The 21,050-nt window shown below is 45.0% G+C and overlaps 1 protein-coding gene across 7 annotated transcripts in view; it reads right to left on the reverse strand.

Moving 5' to 3' along the window:
• Nucleotides 1–21,050, reverse strand: part of LOC137371446 (phospholipid scramblase 1-like) — a 348,513-nt gene that overhangs the window by 23,695 nt on the left and 303,768 nt on the right. For all 7 annotated transcript variants that reach the window (XM_068034064.1, XM_068034065.1, XM_068034062.1 and 4 more), the window contains one exon: nucleotides 5,314–5,475. In XM_068034064.1, coding sequence (XP_067890165.1) covers nucleotides 5,314–5,475 — 162 coding nt within the window. The remainder of the gene's footprint in view (nucleotides 1–5,313; nucleotides 5,476–21,050) is intronic.

The following is a 21,050-nucleotide window of genomic DNA, read 5'->3' on the forward strand; positions in this document are numbered from 1 at the left end:
CTGGTCTGGTGTACCCTGAATAAACCTATGGGTTTTCCCCATAACTTCCAGCAGTCAGCTCGAAGGTGACCTGCCTTGTTACAATGGAAACATAGGCTTTCGGGCGTCACTCCTGTTTTCAGCATCATCCTTTTTGGCCCAAGGAGGGTCCCCTGTGTTTCCAGGTCTCTCTTCTTGCCCATGGCTGTTCATCCTCCTATCACCCTCCCACCTTCTATCCTTTTCTGGTCTTTGGAGGTGACTAGGGAAGTGTTTCCCTTGGGGAAAGGGCTCGTGAATAAGTATATATCATCAGCCAAGACTGCTGCCTTCCTGGCTCTTGGAACCTTTTGTTCCTCCACGTGGTTTGTTATGGAAAGGAGAGGTAAGTTTTTAACTCCTCGAGGAAGATCACCTCTCTGAGGTTTTCATAAGTGGATTCTATCTTAAGTGCCCTTATCCATCAGTCAAAAGTGAGTTGCTTAACCCTTTCGAACTCGGTGTAAGTTTGTTCCAGCTGCTTTCAGACAGTTTGGAACTTTTGGCGGTACGCTTCTGGTACTTGCTTGTATGCACTCAGGAAAGCATTTTTAGTCATCTCATAATCTGATGAACTCTCATCAGGCAACAGTGAATAAACCTAATGGGCTTCTTCTGTTAGTTTGCTCTGCAATAATAATATCCAGATGTCTACTGGCCAGTTCAACTGTTTTGCAAGCTTTTCAAAAAAGATGAAAAATGCTTCCACATCCCCCTCATTGAACTTTGGTATCAACTGGGTGAATTTTAAGAGCTCAGCACTCGGTCCTGAGCTATTGGTAGTTCCCTCACTAATGGTTCCTTCACTGGGTACATTGGGTCTTCCCCTATGCAGTTCAAGCTGTCTTAACTCCCTTTGGAAAACTCTTTCTTCTTCCTTTTCCTGGAAAGCTCTTTCTTTCTCCCTTTCTTTTTCTTGGAATTCTAATTCTAATCTTCTCTGTTCTAGCTGTATCTTAGCTCATGTTACTCTGCCTGTTTCAGATTCTATGCCTGTCTCCAGTTCTTCAGTGTCAATTTTAAAATGGTTGGCCCCAAATTTCAGGATTTTGGGCTTCCTAGCTTTTGGACGATAGTAATCTCTAACTGCTCATCTACATTCCTCAACTCATCAACAGATAGGGCTTTTAACCTGACCCAAGTTACTTTGCTCTGTCCTACTAAGGTACTGGCCTCGAATGTGGGCATTTTAGTACTCTAGCACTGGAAAGCACACAAAAACCTGTACTGAAGTTTTTAAATTATTGCTAGGGATCAATTTGGTTTCCCGCTTCCAATTTCCCATGTGTCCTTGGGTTTGATCCCAGACGTGAGCCCCCAAATTTCTGTTATGGTCAAGTGAGGAGAGGATCAAAGGGTTTCCCTCTTTTCCCTCTCCTTGTTTGACCACAATAGGTTTAATTCTTTCTTAAAGTGGATGTGCTGGCCCATTCAGTAGGTGTTTAATTACTTACTTGCTATGATCATAACAAGAGCCAATCAGACAAGTTATCTGGAACTAACAAAGAAAGAGGTTAACTTAATTGTACCTAAACTGAACTAATGAAAATAATAAACTATGCGCCAACTTTCACACACACACAAAGAGGTTTACACACAGTGGGTGACATTAAAGGAAATAAACAAATAAATAGTAAATGTAATCAAAGGAATGATGGGGCTGATTAAGGACCTAAAAGCAAATCATGTACAATTGTGCGGGGCTTTGGTGAGACATACTTCGAGTACTGTGCACAGTTTTGGTCTCTGTACTCAAGAAACGATATACTTGCCTCAGAGTGGGTGCAACAAAGGTTCACTGGATTGATTCCTGGGATCAGAGGGTTGTCCTATGAGAAGAGATTGAGTAAACTGGGCCTATATTCTCCGAAGCTTAGAAGAATGAGACGTGAGTTCATTGAAATGTATTCAAAGGCAAGATCAATACATTTTTGAACTCTAAGGAAATCAAGAAATATGGGGATCAGGTGGAAAAATAGAGTTGACATTGAAGATCAGTCATGATCTATTGAATGGTGGAGCAGGCTTGATGGGCCATATGGCCTGCTCCTGTTCCTATTTCTTATGATCTAAGGCAAAAGGCAGAGGGCTAAGGTACTTATACTTTGCATCTACCTTCACTAAAAACGATGCTGCCAATGTCACAGTAAAGGAGATGTAGTAGAGAAATTAGATAGGATAAAAATAGATTTTAAAAATTCCCCACTTAAAAAGGTTGGCATGCATCCATGTGGGATGCATCCTAGGTTGCTGAGGAAACCAAGGGTGTAAATTGTGCATCCTCTAGCTACAATCTTCAGTCCTCCTTAGATTTGGGAGAGGTGCCAGAGGACTGGAGGATTGCAACCCCTTACACCCCTGTACAAAATGGGCAGAGGAATAAACACACAAACTACAGGCCAGTCAGCCTAACATTGGTGGTGGATAAGCTTTTACAGACAATAATCCAGGACAAAATTAATTGGCACTTGGAAAAATATGGGTTAACAGATGACAGCCAGCACAGATTTGTTAAAGACAAATCATGTTTTACTAATTTGATTGAGTTCTTTGATGAAGTATTGGAGAGAAGCAATGAAGGCATTGTGGTTGACGTTGTGTATATGGATTTTCAAAAGGCATTTGATAAAGTACAATAGAATAAAACTTGCCAGCAAAATTGTAGCACATGGTATTACAGGGGCAGTGGCTACATGAATATGAAACTGGCTAAGCGACCGGAAGCAGAGTAGTGGTGAACTGTTGTTTTTCAGACTGAAGAGAAGTTTGCAGGGGACAGTATTAGGACTACTACACTTTTTAATATATATTAATGACCTGGAGTTTGGTACACAGGGAATAATTTCAAAGTTGAAATTCATAAATATAGTAAGCATTAAGGAGGAAAGTAACAGACTTCAGGAGGACATAGACAAATTGGTGAAATGAGCAAACACATGGCAGATGAATTTAAATGCAGACAAGTGTGAAGTTATTTGCTATGGTGTGAAGAGGCAATAGAAATTAAGTGGTACAATTTTAAAGAGGATGCAGGAAGAGAGATCTGGGAACGTATGTACACAAATCCTTGAAGGTGACAGGACAGGTTGAGAAGACATACAAGATCCTTGGCTTTAAAAATAGAGGCATAGAGCACATGAACAAGGAGTTTAGCTAAACCTTTATGGAACACTAATTAGAACACAGCTGGAGTACTGTGACTAATTCGGAGTGCCATGGCTTTGAAGAGGGTACAGAGAATATTTACTAGAATGAAACCAGAGATGCAGTACTTCAGTTACGTGGAAAGATTACAGAATCTGGGACTGTTCTCCTTAGAGAAGGTTAAGGGAAGATTTTCAAAATCATGAAAGGTTTTGATAAAGGAAGTGAGCAGAAACTGTTTCCAGTGGCAGAAGGGTCAGCAACCTGAGGACACAGGTAATTGGGAAAAGAACCAAAGGCAGCATGATGAAAACATTTTAATGCAAGGCATGATGATGATCTGGAATGCACTGTCTGAATGGGTGGTGGAAGCAGATTCAATCATAATTTTCAAAAGGCAATTGGAAAAGTACTTGAAAAGGGAAAATAAAACTGCAGGACAATGGGGAAAGAGGAGGGGAGCTAGGTTAATTGAATAATCTCTTTCAAAGGACTGGCACAGACATGATGTGCCAAATGGTCTCCTTCTTGTGTTGTATTATTCTAGGATTCTATAATATTCTGCGCTCTTCCGAAATGGGTGGCAGGGTCAGCAGTAAAGTCCACTGCTTTGATAAGTACCAATATTCAAGAGGATTTCAGATCATTGTAATGCATTCCAGACAAAGTGGCAATTGTTGCAGGAACATCTGCAAATCCTGGAGCTACCTAAGCCTCCAATATGGCAGGCATGAAGTGCATGCTCGATCATCATTTCAGGCTGCTGGTTAATTTTCAGAGATTTTTTCATATCTAGTATAACTCAGGAATGTTCAATTTGTCCAAAGAGAGCAAGATTTTGCTGGTGGTACAGTTATTCACTGCCTAATAGATAGTTTGACTGACGTTTTGAATAGTCTCAAAGAGACCAGATACAGCAGAGTATTGTGCTCCTCAAGGATAATGTAGGTGAAAGCTTCCTGAGGACAGCAGTACAACTTTTCTAATTCCAGCAGTTAATCCGAAGAAATGACCAAAGTCTGCAATCTCATCTTTAAGCAGCTTCCCTTTTTACATTAGCAGAGAGGTCAGTGACTAGGGGGAATAGATTTAAAGTGATTGGTAGAAGGAGTGGAGGGGGTGGGGGGGGGATGAGGAAACAAATTTTCACCCAGAGGGTGGTGGGGGTCTGGAACTCACTGTCTGAAAGGGTAGTAGAGGCAGAAACCCTCAACTCATTTAAAAGGTGTCTGGATACGCACCTCAAGTGCCGTAACCTGCTGGATTACGGACCAAATGCTGGAAGGTGGGATTAGACTGGGGGCTCGTTTTTTGGCCGCGCAAATACCTTGGGCCAAATGGTCTCTTACTGTGCCATAAACTATGATTCCATGGTGCTAAACAATTACTTTCACCTTGATGAGGAGATCCTGGCATTTGTTATTGCTGTATAGTTTTTTTTACATTGAGAAGGTTTCATGGGAAGATGGAAGTCATGGAATTTAGACCTGATGATAGCATTGCTTAATTGGGGCAGCACAGTGGCGCAGTGGATAGCACCGCAGCCTCACAGCTCCAGCGACCCGGGTTCAAATCTGGGTACTGCCTGTGTGGAGTTTGCAAGTTCTCCCTGTGTCTGCGTGGGTTTCCTCCGGGTGCTCCGGTTTCCTCCCACATGCCAAAGACTTGCAGGTTGATAGGTAAATTGGCCATTATAAATTGCCCCTAGTATAGGTAGGTGGTAGGGAAATATAGGGACAGGTGGGGATGTGGTAGGAATATGGAATTAGTTTAGGATTAGTATAAATGGGTGGTTGATGGTCGGCACAGACTCGGTGGGCCGAAGGGCCTGTTTCAGTACTGTATCTCTAAACTAAACAACACTGTGATCAGCATATGGCAGTGACCAAAGGCAGACTCTGCAGCAAATTTCAGGTTGGGCTGAAATGTACAAAGTAGCACCTTTGGGATGAAAACCCAATGGATCTAGGGCCTGCCCCAAATTCCTGCCACCACACAAGTGCAAATCCCATTTCCGGCATGCCCCATCCCAGGACTTTGAGCCCTAATCTACGAACAGTGGAACTTTTGAGTTCAGCACTATTTTAGCTCATGTTGCTTGCCAACCTTCCCTCCCAATAATGCCAACTATAATATTGCTTTGTCACTTACCACTAGTAAGCATGCTCCAAGAAGGACAGCTTTAATTTTAACATCCAAATCCATTGGAAACTGAATTCCGAAGTTATCAGTATCTGTGAGGTATTCTCGAATAAGACCTGACCACTGCTTTGATATCTTTCCAACAATGCTGGTCTCATCCAGACTGACAACCTGTTAAAAACATCAAAACAGAAAATATTTTAATTTGATCCAAATAAGAAAAATAACCTCTATTATTATTTCCCTCAGCTGACGTCTCAATGTAAGTTAGACGGAAAGACGATTGAACACAATACTGATAATCCTACAAGTGCTTCTTCCTCTCACTTCAGGAGGAGTCATTCAATGCATTTGAAATCAGGGTTACTAATTGAAAATGTTCTACCATTCCTACTCAATAAATCTGACTGGTCATTTCATCTCTTATTAAAAGCAACAATATCACACAAATCACTGAATAGGTACAAAAGTGATGAATTTTCTGAAATAAAAATATCACAGGAAAAACAACAGACCTGAGGATTGGGAGCAGTTTAGAACTCAGCAAAGGAGGACCAAGGGATTGATTAAGAAGGGGAAAATAGAGTACGAGAGCAAGTTTGCGGGAACATAAAAACTGACTGTAAAAGTTTCTATAGGTATGTGAAGAGAAAAAGATTGGTGAAGACAAATGTAGGTCCCTTACAGTCAGAAACAGGGGAATTTATTATGGGGAATAAAGAAATGGCTGACCAACTAAATGCATACTTTGGTTCTGTCTTCACAAAGGAGGACACAAATATCATACCAGAAATGTTGGGGAACACAGGGCTTAGTGAGAGAGAGGAACTGAAAGAAATCAGTATTAGTAGAGAAATGGTATTGGGGAAATTGATGGGATTGAAGGCCGATAAATCCCTCGGGCCTGATGGTATGCATCCCAGAGTACTTAAGGAAGTGGCCCTAGAAATAGTGGATGCATTGGTGGTCATCTTTCAAGATTCTACAGACTCTGGAACAGTTCCCACAGATTGGAGGGTAGCTAATGTAACCCCACTATTTAAAAAGGGAGGTAGAGAGAAAGCAGGGAATTATAGGCCAGTCAGCCTGACGTTGGTAGTGGGGAAAATTCTAGAGTCCATTATCAAAGATTTTATAGCAGAGCACTTAGAGAACAGTGGTAGAATCGGGCAGAGTCAGCAAGGATTTAGGAAAGGGAAATCATGCTTGACAAATCTACTAGAATTCTTCGAGGATGTAACTAGTAGAGTTGACATGGTTTATTTGGACTTTCAGAAGGCTTTCGAAAAAGTCCCACATAAGAGATTAGCATGTAAAATTAAAGCACCTGGATTAGGGGGTAGTGTATTGCGATGGATAGAAAATTGCTTGGTGGACAGGAAACAAAGAGTAGGGATAAATGGGTTTTTTCCCCGAATGGCAGGCAGTGACTAGTGGGATACCGCAGGGCTTGGTGTTAGGACCCCAGCTATTCACAATATACATTAATGATTTAGATGAGGGAACTAAACGTAATATCTCCAAATTTGCAGATGACATAAAACTGGGTAGGAGGGTGAGTTGTGAGGAGGATGCAGAGAGGCTTCAGGGTGATTTGGACAAGTTGAGTGAGTGGGCTAATGCATGGCGGATGCAGTATAATGTGGATAAATGTGAGGTTATCCACTTTGGTAGCAAAAACAGGAAGGCAGATTATTATCTGAATGGCTATAAACTGAGAGAGGGGAATATGCAATGAGACCTGGGTGTTCTCGTACACCAGTCGCTGAAGGTAAGCATGCAGGTGCAACAAGCGATAAAAAAGTCAAATGGTATGTTGGCCTTCATAGCGAGAGGATTTGAGTACAGGAGCAGGGCTGTCTTGCTGCAATTGTACAGGGCCTTGGTGAGGCCACACCTGGAATACTGTGTGCAGTTTTGGTCTCCGTATCTGAGGAAGGATGTTCTTGCTATTGAGGGAGTGCAGCAAAGGTTTACCAGACTGATTCCTGGGATGGCGGGACTGACGTATGAGGAGAGATTGAGTTGGTCAGGATTATATTCGCTGGAGTTCAGAAGGGTGAGGGGGATCTCATAGAAACGTATAAAATTCTAACAGGACTTGACAGGGTAGATGCAGGAAGGATGTTCCCGATGGTGGCAGAGTCCAGAACCAGGGGTCATAGTCTAAGGATATGGGGTAAACCTTTCAGGACTGAGATGAGGAGAAATTTCTTCCCCCAGAGAGTGGTGAACCTGTGGAATTCACTACCATAGAAAGCAGTTGAGGCCAAAACATTGTATGTTTTCAAGAAGGAGTTAGATATAGCTCTTGGGTCTAATGGGATCAAAGGGTATGGGGCGAAAGCGGGAACAGGCTACTGAGTTGGATGATCAGCCATGATCATAATGAATGGCGGAGCAGGCTCGAAGGGCCGAATGGCCTACTCCTGCTCCTATTTTCTATGTTTCTATGTATATTAGAACTGTTTACGAAAAAACTTTGTGAGGTTTTACAATTATCAATATAAATCTTTGCCCGTTCTCATTTTTGTTACTAGAAGTTCTGAAAAATTACAAATGAGACATACTCCTGTATTAACCATTTTTAATGGTGATCTGGGAGACTACAAGGCCCATGCATGGCCTCATAAATCTAGAGGACCCAGACCAATCCTTGCTGGTTCTATTGACTGGAGAGTGGGAGCTCCTTTCCCTTTGCACATGGGGTAGTGCAGTTCTTATTGCCAGGTATATAAAGGTTCCACCCCCACCCCCGCCCCTCCCCCCACACTATGCTGGACCCTCTTACAATCATGTGGTTGAAGCACTTGTGGGACATGTCCCAATGTAAAAGTTCAGTCTCACACTGACAAACAAAAATATAACACTGTCTGGGGCCCATTCTTGGCCACCCATGTGGCACAATCCACTCTTCCCCTTTCCACCATACTCAAACTACCTCCCAAAAGATGGAGAGAACAGCATAGGAGGGAAAATTAACCAGGAACCATAACCTACTCAGACAGGTAAGGGCAGCAACCATAACAATTGAATTGCTTTGACCCTTAAATTTGCTTTGCTTCCAGACCAAGCAAAAGTAGGTTAAGAAACTTTAACATACTCTTACCTAAAGTCCTGGTAATGTAAATGTAGAATAACTGCATAAAATATATGATACTGAGAAACAGCTGAAGACACAGGGTAAAGGCTATGGGCACTAACAACATCCCGGTTGTAGTGCTAAAGATTTGTGCTCCAGACCTAGCCACAGTCCTGACCAAGTATTCCAATGCAACTACAACACTAGCATCTACCCAACAATGTGGAAAATTAACCAGGTATATTTTGTCCACAAAAAGCAGCACAAATCCAATCCAGCCAATTACCGGCACATCTGTCTACCCTCAATCATCAGCAAAGTGATGGAAGGGGTCATTAACAGCACTATCAAGTGGCACTTACTCACCAGTAATGCATAGATTGAGTTCTGCCAGGACTACTCGGCTCCAGATCGCAGTGCAGCCTCTGTCCAAACATGGACAAGAGAGCTGAACTCCCAGAGGCATGGTAGGAGTGACTGCCCTTGACATCAAGAAGCCCCAGTAAAATTGAAGTCAATGGGAATCAGGGGAAAAACTTCCACTGGTTGCAGTCATACCTAGCACAAAGGAAGATGGTTGTGGTTGTTGGAAGCCCATCATTTCAGTCCCTGGGCATCACTGCAGGAGTTCCACAGGCCAGCGTCCTAGGCCAGTGCCACGCTGTGACTGCAGTGTATACCATCTACAAGATGTACTGCAGCAGCTCACCCAGGCTTCTTCAACAGCACCTCTCACTCCCTGGCTCGATCCCCATAGCCCTGCAAGTCTATTTCTCTCAGGTGGCCATCCAACAATCTTGAAGTCATTGATTGACAGAGTCATTTATGGCACAGAAGGAGGCCATTCAATCCATCGAGTCCATGGCAGCTCTCCACAGATCTATGCTATCAGTCCCACACTTCTCAAACCCACAATTCTACTGCCTAGGACAAGGGCAGCAGATGCATAGGAACGCCATCACCTGCAAGTTCTCTTCAAATCACACACCATTCTGACTTGGAAAAATATCGTCATTCCTTTATTGTGACTGGGTCAAAATCCTGACACTCCCTCCCTAACAGCACTGTGGATGTGCCTTCACCACATGGACTATTGCAGTTCAAGCAGGCGGCTCACCACCAGACGTTCACAAGATCAATTAGTGATGGGCAACACCCACATCTGATGAAAAAAATCTGAAAAATGCAAATTTTTGAAAATGCTATTTTAAAAACTCAGTAATTTGAGTTCACTGAAGAGATAAACATTGGATCAAGAGTGTCGATTTCCACCTGTCTCTTAACTCAGCCAATGTGCCTCAGGAACCCACATACGCATCTTGGTCACTTCCAAATGGCTATTCTAATGATCCTCTGGCTGACCTCTCATTATGCAATATCTGTTAACTTTAGCTCATTCAAAACACTGCTGCCCTTATTCTATCCCAAACTAAGTCCTGTTTGCCCATCACTCCCATCCTCACCAACCTATGTCAACTCTCTATCATTGCACGCTACTACCCTACTTCCCACTCACTTTACTCTTCAAAGCCCTTGAATTTGTTATCTCAAATTTTTGTGCATATTTTCCACAACTCCGTTTCGTTCCCTCAAATCAGGTTTCTACTCCTGCCACAGAACTGAAATATTCCTAATCAAAGTCACAAATGACATCCTCTGTGATAGTGGGGCACTATCCCTCTTTGTTCTTTTCAAATTTTCTGCAGCCTTTGACACAGCCGACCACAACATCCTGCTCCACCACCTCTCCTCTGCTGTCCAGCTCAGTGGGACTGTCTTCACTTGGCTCCATTGTTAGCTATCCAATCATAGCCAAAGCACCAGAAGAAATGGTTTCTCTACTGCACTGTGACATCTGGAGTCCTTCAAGGATAGATCATTCACTTGCATACTGCCCTTTGGCAAATCATCAGAAGACATGACCTCAGGTTCTGCATGTACACTGATAACACTCAGCTCTATCTCATCACCACTTCTCTCATCTTCTCCATTGCTTCTGTGCTGTCTAATCCTGAATAAGCCACAACTTCGGGTGGCACAGTGGCAAGCGGCGCAGTGGTTAGCACCGCAGCCTCACAGCTCCAGTGACCTGGGTTCAGTTCTGGGTACTGCCTGTGCGGAGTTTGCAAGTTCTCCCTGTGACCGCGTGGGTTTTCGCCGGGTGCTCCAGTTTCCTCCTACCGCCAAAGACTTCCAGGTTGATAGGTAAATTGGCCATTGTAAATTCCCCCTATTGTAGGTAGGTGACAGGGAATATGGGTTTAATGTAGGAGGGGATGTGGCAGGGAATATGGGAATAATGTAGGATTAGTATAAATAGGTGACTGATGGTCAGCACAGACTCGGTGGGCTGAAGGGCCTGTTTCAGTGTTGTATCTCTCTCTAACTCTAACTTCCTCCAGTTAAACATTAGGAAGACCAAAGCTATTGCCTTCAGCCCAGCCACAAACCCATTATCCTCACCACAATTCCATCCTTCTTCATAGCTTCTGTCTTAGAAAGCACTAGACAGTTCTATTTGAACCCAAGCTGTGCTTCTGACTCCATATTGCGTCCATCATAAAAACTGCCTACTTCCACCTTTACAACATTGCCCATATCTGCCTTTTCCTTAGCCCATCTGATGCTGAAATCCTCATCTATGCATTTGTCACTTCCAGGTTTCACAATTCAGCATTGTCCAGTCTCCTATTCTCCACCCTCAATATTTTAAAAAAACTTCAGCTCATCTAAAACTCAGCTGCCTGGATCCTACCCCGCCAAGTACCACTTGTGACGGTCTCAGGACTGGAGTGAGGCTTAGCCGAGTTTGGTATAAGATAGGAGACAGAGACTGCAGGCTTTTGAACATAATGTAGAGTCTTCTTTATTAAAGTACAATACAGAAGGTGCTAGAAATATGCAGCAGGTCTGGCAGCATTTGTAGAGAGAGAAACAGAGTTAATGTTTCAAATCTGTGACCTTTCATCAAAACTGACAGAGGTTAGAAATGTAATGGTCTTTGAGCAAGTGAAAGTGGGGTGGGGAGGGGGGGGAAAAGAACAACAAAAGGGAAGGCGAGTGATAGGACAGAGGGCAGGAGAGATTAAATAACAGAGATGTCATGGAATAAAAGACAAAAGGAGTGCTAGTAGTTGCAGTTAAAGACAAAGCATTAGTCCAGAGAGAGTGTTAATGGCAGAACAATGAACAGCTTTGTCCAAAAACAAAAACATGAAAAAATAAGTTTAAGACAGGCACATGGTTAAAAATAAATTAAATATTTAAAAAATAAATCAAAATTTTAAAAAAAGGTCATGCTCTGAAACTACTGCATTTAATGTTGAGTCCAGAGGTTGTAGAGTGCCTAATCAGAAGATGAGGTGCTGTCCTTCAAGCTTGTGCTGAGCTTCACTGGAACACGGCAGCAGGCCAAGGACCGAAATGCGGGCGTGAGAGCAGGGTGGTGAATTAAAATGGCAAGCAACCAGAAGCTCAGGTTCATGATTGCGAACTGAATAGAGGTGTTGCACAAAGCAGTCACCCAAACTGCGTCTGGTCTCCCCAATGTAGAAACGACTGTATTGTAAGCAGTGAATACAGCATACTAAATTGAAAGTAGTACACATAAATCACTGCTTCACCTGGGAGCAGCGTTTGGGACCTATGATGATGAAGAGAGAGGAGGCAAAAAGGCAGGTATTACACCTCCTGCTATTACATGGGAAGGTGCCGTGGGAAGGGGAAGAGGTGTTGGGGGTGATGGAGGAGTGGTCCAGGGTGTCGCAGAGGGAATAGTCACTTCAGAATGCTGACAGGGGAGGAGATGGTGTGTTTGGTGGTGGTATCATGCTGGAGGTGGCGTAAATGGCAGAGGATGATCCTTTAGATGTGCAGGCTGGTGGGGTGGAAAGTGAGGACAAGGGGAACCCGGTTGCAGTGCTGAGATGGAGGGGAAGGGGTGCGGGCAGAAGTGCGGGAAATGGGTCGGACATGGTGGAGGACCCTGTCAAACAGTGGGGCGGAATCCTCGAATGAGGAAAAGGAAGACATATCAGAAGCAATGTTGTGGAAGGTTGCATCATCAGAACAGATGCATCGGAGACGGAGAAACTGGGAGAATGGAATGGAGTCCTTACAGGAGGCAGGGTGTGAGGAAGTGTAGTCAAGGAAGCTGTGGGAGTGAGTATTAATGAACAGCCTATCCCCAGAGATGGAGTCAGAGAAGTCGAGGAAGGGAAGTGTCAGAGATGGACCATGTGAAGATGAGAGAAGGGTGGAAATTGGAAGCAAAGTTGAAGTTTTCCAGTTTAGAGCAACAGCAGGAAACGGCAGCGATAGTCATCAATGCACCGGAAAAAGAGTTGGGGGAGGGGGCCTGAGTAGGATTGGAACAAATAATGTTCAACATACCCCACAAAAAGACAGGCATAACTAGGACCCATGTGGGTACCCATAGCAACACATTTTATTTGGAGGAAGTGAGTAGAGTTGAAGGAGAAGTTGTTCAATGTGAGAACAAGTTCAGCCAGGCGGAGGAGGATGATGGTGGATGGGGACTGGTTGGGCCTCTGTTCAAGGAAGAAGCGGAGAGCCCTTTTCATTGAGAACTGTTGGTGTGACATCGGCCGTCTCAATTTCTCTGCTCCCCTCACTCACTCTAACCTGTCTCTTCTGAACCTCCTGCAGCTATCCTCCTCACTATCTACCACTCGGCCAATCTCGCATCGTCTGCAAACTTCTTGATCATGCCCCCTACATTTACGTCCAAATCGTTAATATATACCACAAAAAGGGGACCCAGTACTGAGCCCTGCTGAACACCACTGGAAACAGCCCTCCAGTCGCTAAAACACCCTTCAACAATTACACTTTGTTTCCTGCCACTGAGCCAATTTTGTACCCACCTTGCTACAATCCATGTAGACCACATCAACTGCACTACCCTCATCTATCTTCCTTGTTACTTCTTCAAAAAATTCAATCAAGCTGGTAAAACAAGATCTTCCCTTAATAAATCCATGCTATCCTTGATTAACTTGTGTCTTTCTAAGTGACAGTTTATCCTGTCTCTCAGAATAGATTCCAATAATTTGCCCACTACTGAACTGACTGGCCTGTAATTTTTTTGGTCTATCCTTCAATCCCTTTTTAAACAGAGGTACAACATTAGCAGTTCTCCAATCCCCCGGCACCACACCTGAATCCAGTGAGGACTGAAAAATGATGGTCAGACCTTCTGCTATATCCTCTCTTGCTTCAGTCTGTCATATTTGGATGGACCAGATGTTGATCTTGAAGTTCAGAGAAAACCAGACACTGCAAACCTCAATGAAGACCATCCAAGTCAATGGCCAAGAGTTCAGAAAAAAACGACTGATCTCCTGAGTCCGACAAGAACTTGATCAAGGAAAGTTGTGAAGCCTCCTGACAGATTGAATCTGTGATGTCAGAGACTTGGTGGGGGGGTGGGGGGGGGAGATGTAGTATAAGGGTCTGAAAGGGTTAATATTTGGGACAGTAAGAGCAACAACTCCCACTGTGACATCACGCAACAGATCACATGCCTAATCGGCTTGGGAGAAGAAACATCATGAGTAGCAGAAGCTGGATGGACTATATGCATTTTCCATAAGCCTATGTAAATACAATAAATAAGTTACTGTTTAGATTTACAACGACTCAGAAATCTCTGTAAACCAAGTGCAACCTAGCATCTAAAATGCTAGCAATAATATAAAACAGGAACCATACTTTTCCCCAAGGAGTTGTTTGGTCTTGACGATTCCCTGGTGTCTTTAATGTGCTACATTGACAGCACATTCCCTCAATGAGTGTGGAATGACAATACAGTTGTTGCGTAACATGAGATCAGATGTGGTTGTAATAGTGAGCTCGTTTCAAACATTGTGAAGACCTTGTAGTGTGTGAGCAATTTTATTTGTAGACGCTTTCTCGATCACATCTTTCCAGTTTCGTGATTCCATAGCCTTCATACATAATTGTAAAGTCTCATCTTGTTTTGTTGCTGCATTAATATTAGTTTTAACGACTTTAGCACCACCTTTACACTTACGTAGTTAAGATGTAGTTTGGCAACCTTTTCCTCATGACTAGTAGCACTGATTGTTGGTAAAGAATGTTGTGAAAGGGTAGTCCGCTAGTTTGAGCTTAACTGGCTGATACTCAACATGGAACTTGTAGTCTTGTAGTTTGAGTATCCGACATTCTATTCCAATGTAAAAGCAAAATACTGCGGATGCTGGAAATCTGAAACAAAAACAAGAAATGCTGGAATCACTCAGCAGGTCTGGCAGCATCTGTGGAAAGAGAAGCAGAGTTAACGTTTCGGGTCAGTGACCCTTCTTCGGTTCCGAAGGGTCACTGACCCGAAACGTTAACTCTGCTTCTCTTTCCACAGATGCTGCCAGACCTGCTGAGTGATTCCAGCATTTCTTGTTTTTGATTCTATTCCAATGGTTGGTTTGCTATGTGGATTGTTGAACAAGCTCACTAGTGGTCTATGTGTAGCTATTACTTTAAATTCACTTCCATATAAGTAGAGATAAAAGTGTAAGATACCCCATGTGATTGAGAGCACTTGTCTGTGTTTGCAAATAATGTTGCTCTATCGCAACAATTGATGGATTACCTGTCTTGTCTTTTTGTATGAGAATTGCACCTAAGCCAACTGGGCTTGCATCCATGACTAGCTGGGTGGCTTTCTCAGAGTTGAAATAGGCATTTATGCAACTTGCTGACAAACGTCATTTGATCTGGTGTACCATCTGCTTGTGTGATTTAGTCCATTCCCACTTGGCGGTCTCTTTTGTCAGATCACGTAAGGGGGCAGATAGTGTAGTGAGGTCAGGAATCAATCAACTGCAGCATGTGATGAGTCCTAGGAGACTCCGGACTTCTTGCACATTGAGAGGATCTGCAACATTTGTAATGGCTTCAACTTTCCATGGATCTGGTGATACTCCTTCATGACTGAAGAATTCAATTCTGCTTTCATTGAACAAGCACTTGTCTATATTTAAGGTGCGATTACATTCTCAGACGTTGTAGGCATGCATGTAGGTGTGTCTTGAATTCCTTTTTGGTGCAGCCATAGTTGAGAATGTCATCACTAATGTTCAGTGTGCTTTCAAGCCCTTGAAGTGCAGACTGAATCATGTGCTGAATTACCTCACTTGCTGAATTGACTCCAAAGTTGAGCCTCTTGTATTGAAAAAGTCTGATGTGGGTGGAGAATACAGTAAGATGTCTTGATTTTTCTGCAAGCTCAATTTAATGGTCGCTTGCATCGAGGTCAAGTTTAGCGAAGTGTTTAGTACCATTCATTTTCTCGATAATGTCATCAATTGTCAGTATCAACTGTGTTATGACCGGGTGAGGAAGAGATCTCAGGCTTCCCATTTAACCCTTACCTGGTTTGGCCGTAACAGGGTTTATCTTTTTAAACACAGTGATTTTAGCTTACCACCTCAGTCAGCCTTGCTCACTGAACTCTAATTGTAATTGCAAGTGAGCCAATCAGGCAGGTTTTCTTAGGTTTAAACAAGAAAGGTGTAAGTTTATTAGCCTTACCACTGTAACCCGGTTAAAATTACTAAAGTACATGACGCAACCCTGCTCGCATGCACACGGGAAGAAACACACATATAAATTGATACAGAGGGAAAGAAAGAATTGGGGGTTGAAGTAGAGTTTGTAATAAATAAGAGTTCAGTTGATACAATGTTCTCAATTGATGTTAAGGTCTTGGAGTTCTCGCTGGGGCCCAGTACACAATTTTAAGTTTGCTTCTCTGGCACCAGAAGGCTGGAGAGAGGCTTCAATTGTCATCTTGGTGGTCGTCTGTAAAGTTCTGTAGTCTTGAGGCTTATGCTGCCACCATGGTTTCCCCTGGGACTTGGCTGGAGAGACAGAGGTGCTTTCTTCTTGGAGTTGAATTGCAGTTTCTTACCTTTCTGTGAAGCACAATTCAAACAGTCCCCAGTCTAGCCAGCAAGTAGGGCATGTGACCGTCTGTGTGAAACAGCAGCTTCTGGGAAGGTTGTTGATTTCAAAACTTTCCAGACACACCCGGTGGGGTGTCAAGTTCTGGCTCTTACACAAAGAATGTTGATTATCATGATTTCCCACACCAATCTTGTTAATTGAATCAGTGAGCACTCCCATTGTCTCTCTATTCAACTGACTCAGAATGCAAATATGCAACCATGTTTTCAGCTGGTCAGCTCTGTTCGTTTTTTTAAACAAGTTATGTGCAATGTCCAGTAAAAAAAAGTTTCAGTAGTGCCCCATATGACAAAACTAATATGTTTCCATTTGGCAGGTGCGATTTCCGTCACAACTGTCGTTCTTGTTGTGTGGCTTGCTTTGGTGATCGCATATCAACGCAGATTCTAATCTGGTCTCATTCTTGAGTTTCTTGACAACTTGTATGGGTGAGACTCAAGGGGTAGGCTCATTCCCAACTTTCTCAATAATGTCAAGGACAAGCAGGCATTGAAGTTCCTTCTCAGTCTGCTTTTTGCTCAGTGCATCAGAAGACAATGGTTTCATATATGGTGTTTTCTTCGGTGCAAAGTAGGTTGTCAGCGCATGTTTTGCTGAGTCAGTCATTTTGTTCAGGCATAAGTGTCTCAAAAGATATCTTCTAATACTTCACCTCCATAATGTAGAAGTAAGGCTTTTTTCCATGTGTCATATGCGATTGCAAAACCTACCATCGCGCTTTCGACAGCAAGGGTGGAACAGTGTAGGTATTGGCAGTGGCAGTCGGGAGACGGGGAAAAGGTGCCAACTCTGTAGAGGCATACCACCAGAATGCCATCTTGGAGATGGCATTTGTGCGCGTAAAGCAGGGGTGGGGGGGCAGTGGGGGAGTAAGAGGCCCCGGAGACTGAGTGCAGCTTTCTACCATGGGCCTCATTCACTTAAGCTTTGGGACCTCCAGTGGGAAAGAGCACCAGAGAGGGAGAGAGCTATAGTCACAGGCAGCAGGGCAGCAGCAACCAGAAGGGCAGCAGGAGCGCCAGGCTTGGGCAGGGAAGATGTAGAAGGGTGCAGAGGGGCACGCAACCAGCCTACTGTGCGAATAGGTTGCCCTCTAAACAGGATCTACTGACTGAGATTCAATTAGCTACAAATGTCAGACCAGCAGTGTCACTGAAGACTCCGCCTCTCCAGGAAGGCGCCATGTGCCATGATGGAGGATGAATTGAACCCCATGGGAAGTGTGGCCAGCCAATGCCAGTGGTGCTGAAGGGGACCACAGTGCTGAATTTCTACGCCTCAGGATCATTCCAAGGATCCACTGGAGATATGCATGGTGAGGTGGGGGGGTGAGGGAGGGCGGGTCTCAGTCTGCGGCTCATCGCTGCATCAATGATCACTAATACCATCTTCAAGAGGCTCCAATATGTGCACTTTTGCACCAATCCGTACAGTGAAGCCGAGAGGGTCAGAGGGTTTGGGGCCATCACCGGATTGCCCCAGATGCAGGATGTCAGCGACTGCATGCATGTGACCATCAAGGCTCCCACTCATCAGGCCAGAGCCTTCATCAACAGGAAGGGCTTCCACTCGTTCAATGTACAACTGGTTTGCGACCACCACAAGCGGTTCCTGCAGATGTGTGCATAGTTTCCAGGAAGCAGCCACAATGCCTATATACTAAGGCAGTCACACGTGCCAGGGCTTTTCAGGCCCCCCTGCGTGTTTTCAAGGATGGATACTGGGTGATATGGAATACGCACTAAGACGTGGTTACTGACGCTTGTGCGGAACCCAAGCACTGATGCAGAGGAGAGGTACAACAACCACATCAGGACAACTCAAGCGACCATCATGCATACCATACGGCTTCTGAAGATATGGTACAGATGCCTGGAAAGATCTTGTGGAGCCCTTCAGTATGCCCCAGCAAGGGTCTCACACATTGTTGTGGTTGCTGTGCTCTGCACAACCTGGAGCTACAGGCAGGACAGCAAATCATGGAGCACTATGTCTCCTTCGAGGATGAGGAAATGGAGGATGATAATGACCAGGTGAAGGATGCTGAAGAACTCCAGGAACCACAGGAAAGTGTCATGAGAAAGGTCCAAGGAAGGCTTGGGACGTGTTAATACAGGTACGTTTCACATGATCGTTAATGACAGATTCAATAAAGCTTCAGCACTCTACCGCTTCCCTCATTGACCTTACCATTTACTGACACCCCGAAAGATATTACACTGGGATATGGAGATTGTTTCAACTCACGCAGTATGTTCCGATCCATTAAACCCTTTAACTGAGCCAGGATACTCCTGAAGTCCCAGCGGCCCGCAAAAAATGCAAGGATACCTCTTGTCTTGCCACATCACACATTTATTGGAGAACAAAAAAATTTTCAAGGCAGCATGCTTTAACAAAATATTAACTCGTGAACCCTGAGTGCAGCTAGGTGCTCTTCTTAAATCTCTTACATGTGCTTCTAGGTTGTGCTCCCTCTCCACTGTCAGCTGAAGTGGAGGCAGGCTGCGGATCTTGCTGCCCCGTGGCTTTGGCTGAACTTGGCGCTCTCCTCTGGCTGCTTGAGATCTGGAGGACACCAGCATAATGAAAGCCTCTTGCATGAGTGCAAAAGTCTCCTCTGTCATCACAGCTAAGTAAGGTGCTGGTATCAATGATGGAAGAGCTGAGAAGCCACTGTCCACACTAGGGGCAGGATTTTATGCTGCCCTTGGAAACAGGCGAGGTCAGGGAGCAAACAAAAATGGCAATGCGTGTCATTCCTGACATTGGCCTGGCCCCCTGCCATTTAATCTGGGGCAGGGAAGGCACAGGACTGCCTTCCTGCCCCAGGGCAATTGAGACCTTAAATGGCCAATTAATGGCCACTTAAAGGGCTGTGCCCACCTCCACTCCAATTCTGTGGAGGACGGAGGCACCTGCCACCATGTGGAGATGCCGTCAGATAAGACCTGGCTGCCTCAGGGCAGGGGACGGGGTGGGTGTGGTCCCTCCTTTTTGGGCAATCCATGGTTCCCAGCGGCAATGGCTACCCATCTCAACCAAAGCCCACCCCCTCCTCACCATCCCGTTGCCAAGGCCTGCGTGTCCTTCTCTTCTGAAGACCTCCTGTAGTACGAGAAGCTGCTGGCCCTCCGATTGGAAGGGAAGCTATCTCACTTCTGCCAATCTTTGACAGGCCTTCTTTCTCAGGTCTTCCATTAATGCAGACGTGGATGGATCGACTTCACTGAGCGCTTTAAATATGGTGCCAGCACTTCCAGCGGCGTGACCTCACGCTGCCACCTCCGCCTAACTGGACGCCTCCTTTGGCTCCAAGCAATTAACTGGCTGGCTGCCACAGAATACTGATCCCCAGCCCACCGCCCGCACCCCCACTCCTCGCAACCACCCCCCACCACACCTCCCCCCCCCCCTCACCCCACCAAACCCCCGCCCAAGCAGCTCTTGCTTCCGGTCCCGAAAGCGGAACCTCAGGCCTTGCTGCAAAATTCAGCCCAATTATTCAGCTGAGTTTTAAGATACAAACCTAGACATCTCTGATGCTAACTGTAAGGTGGTACTAGCTGATAAACACAACGTATCTTAGGACATTATTCTGTCTATTCTTTGGGCAGAATATTGTGGCACCGGCAGGGCTCCCGGTGCCGGGTGAAAAGGTTGGGGGAATCGCACCTCAGCCTTTTGGAGCCCAGCCCCGCACAGCGCAATTCTACAGTGCCAGGCCAATTAACAGCCCTGCACTGGAATGCCCATCCCTTTAAAGACGGGGATCCCGCCTCCAATCAGAGGGCCTTGGAACCAGGCCCAGTGCTGGAAACAAGGACAACAGGTAAGTGAGGCAGGGTCACAGGGACCACTCTGGCAGGCCCGGCGATGGTCGTGGGGTGGGGGAAGTTGGTGGGCCTTGAGTACAGGGGGAAGAGTGGGTCCAGGGACAAGGGTCATTTGCTAGCGGGGACCCTCCTTGGGCCATTGATTGACTTCAGAGGAGGCACCCTCCCAAACAAGCACACAGGGAGGTCACCTCATTTTACTGCGTGGCTGAGGCACCCCAATGCCAACGGCAGGAAGAAGAGGCCCTCAAGTGATTGCTAATAGGCCTTTTAAGGGCCTCAATCATCTTTGGCCTGTCCTGCCCCCGACTAAATTGCGATGCAACAGAAAGGCGACGGGCCCTCCGCCCCCAATCGCAATTCTATAGGTTCCCCCCAACACTTAATCCATCTCCAGGTGGGGGGCATAAAATTCTGCCCTTTTAGTACAGAAGTTAACCCTGCTTTACATAAACTGGTAATGCCTCGATTAGAATACAAGACATAGGAATAGCATAAAAATACATTAACATTCACACATTTATGTGAACAACAATTGATTAGTGATAATGAGATAATGATCACTTTTCATGCCATCCAATTAAATAAGTGATACTTTGGTCCTGATATTTATGGGGAGGTAGGAAAGGGGATGGGGGTGGGGGGGGAGCGATGGTGACACGTGTTTGTGGCCAGGAAATCTGGAATGCTGGGGATGCGGGGGTCCTGCCAAGTTTCTCACCCACCCAGCAGCCAGCCAGATTGAGAGGTGGGGAGCTGCCAGGCAGGAACGCCAGCAGTAGAAGACTGCAGCTGAGGAATTCTGGGGACAGTCCCCGTCA

Source organism: Heterodontus francisci, chromosome 6 (genome assembly GCF_036365525.1).
Source record: "Heterodontus francisci isolate sHetFra1 chromosome 6, sHetFra1.hap1, whole genome shotgun sequence".
Taxonomy (NCBI): domain Eukaryota; kingdom Metazoa; phylum Chordata; class Chondrichthyes; order Heterodontiformes; family Heterodontidae; genus Heterodontus; species Heterodontus francisci.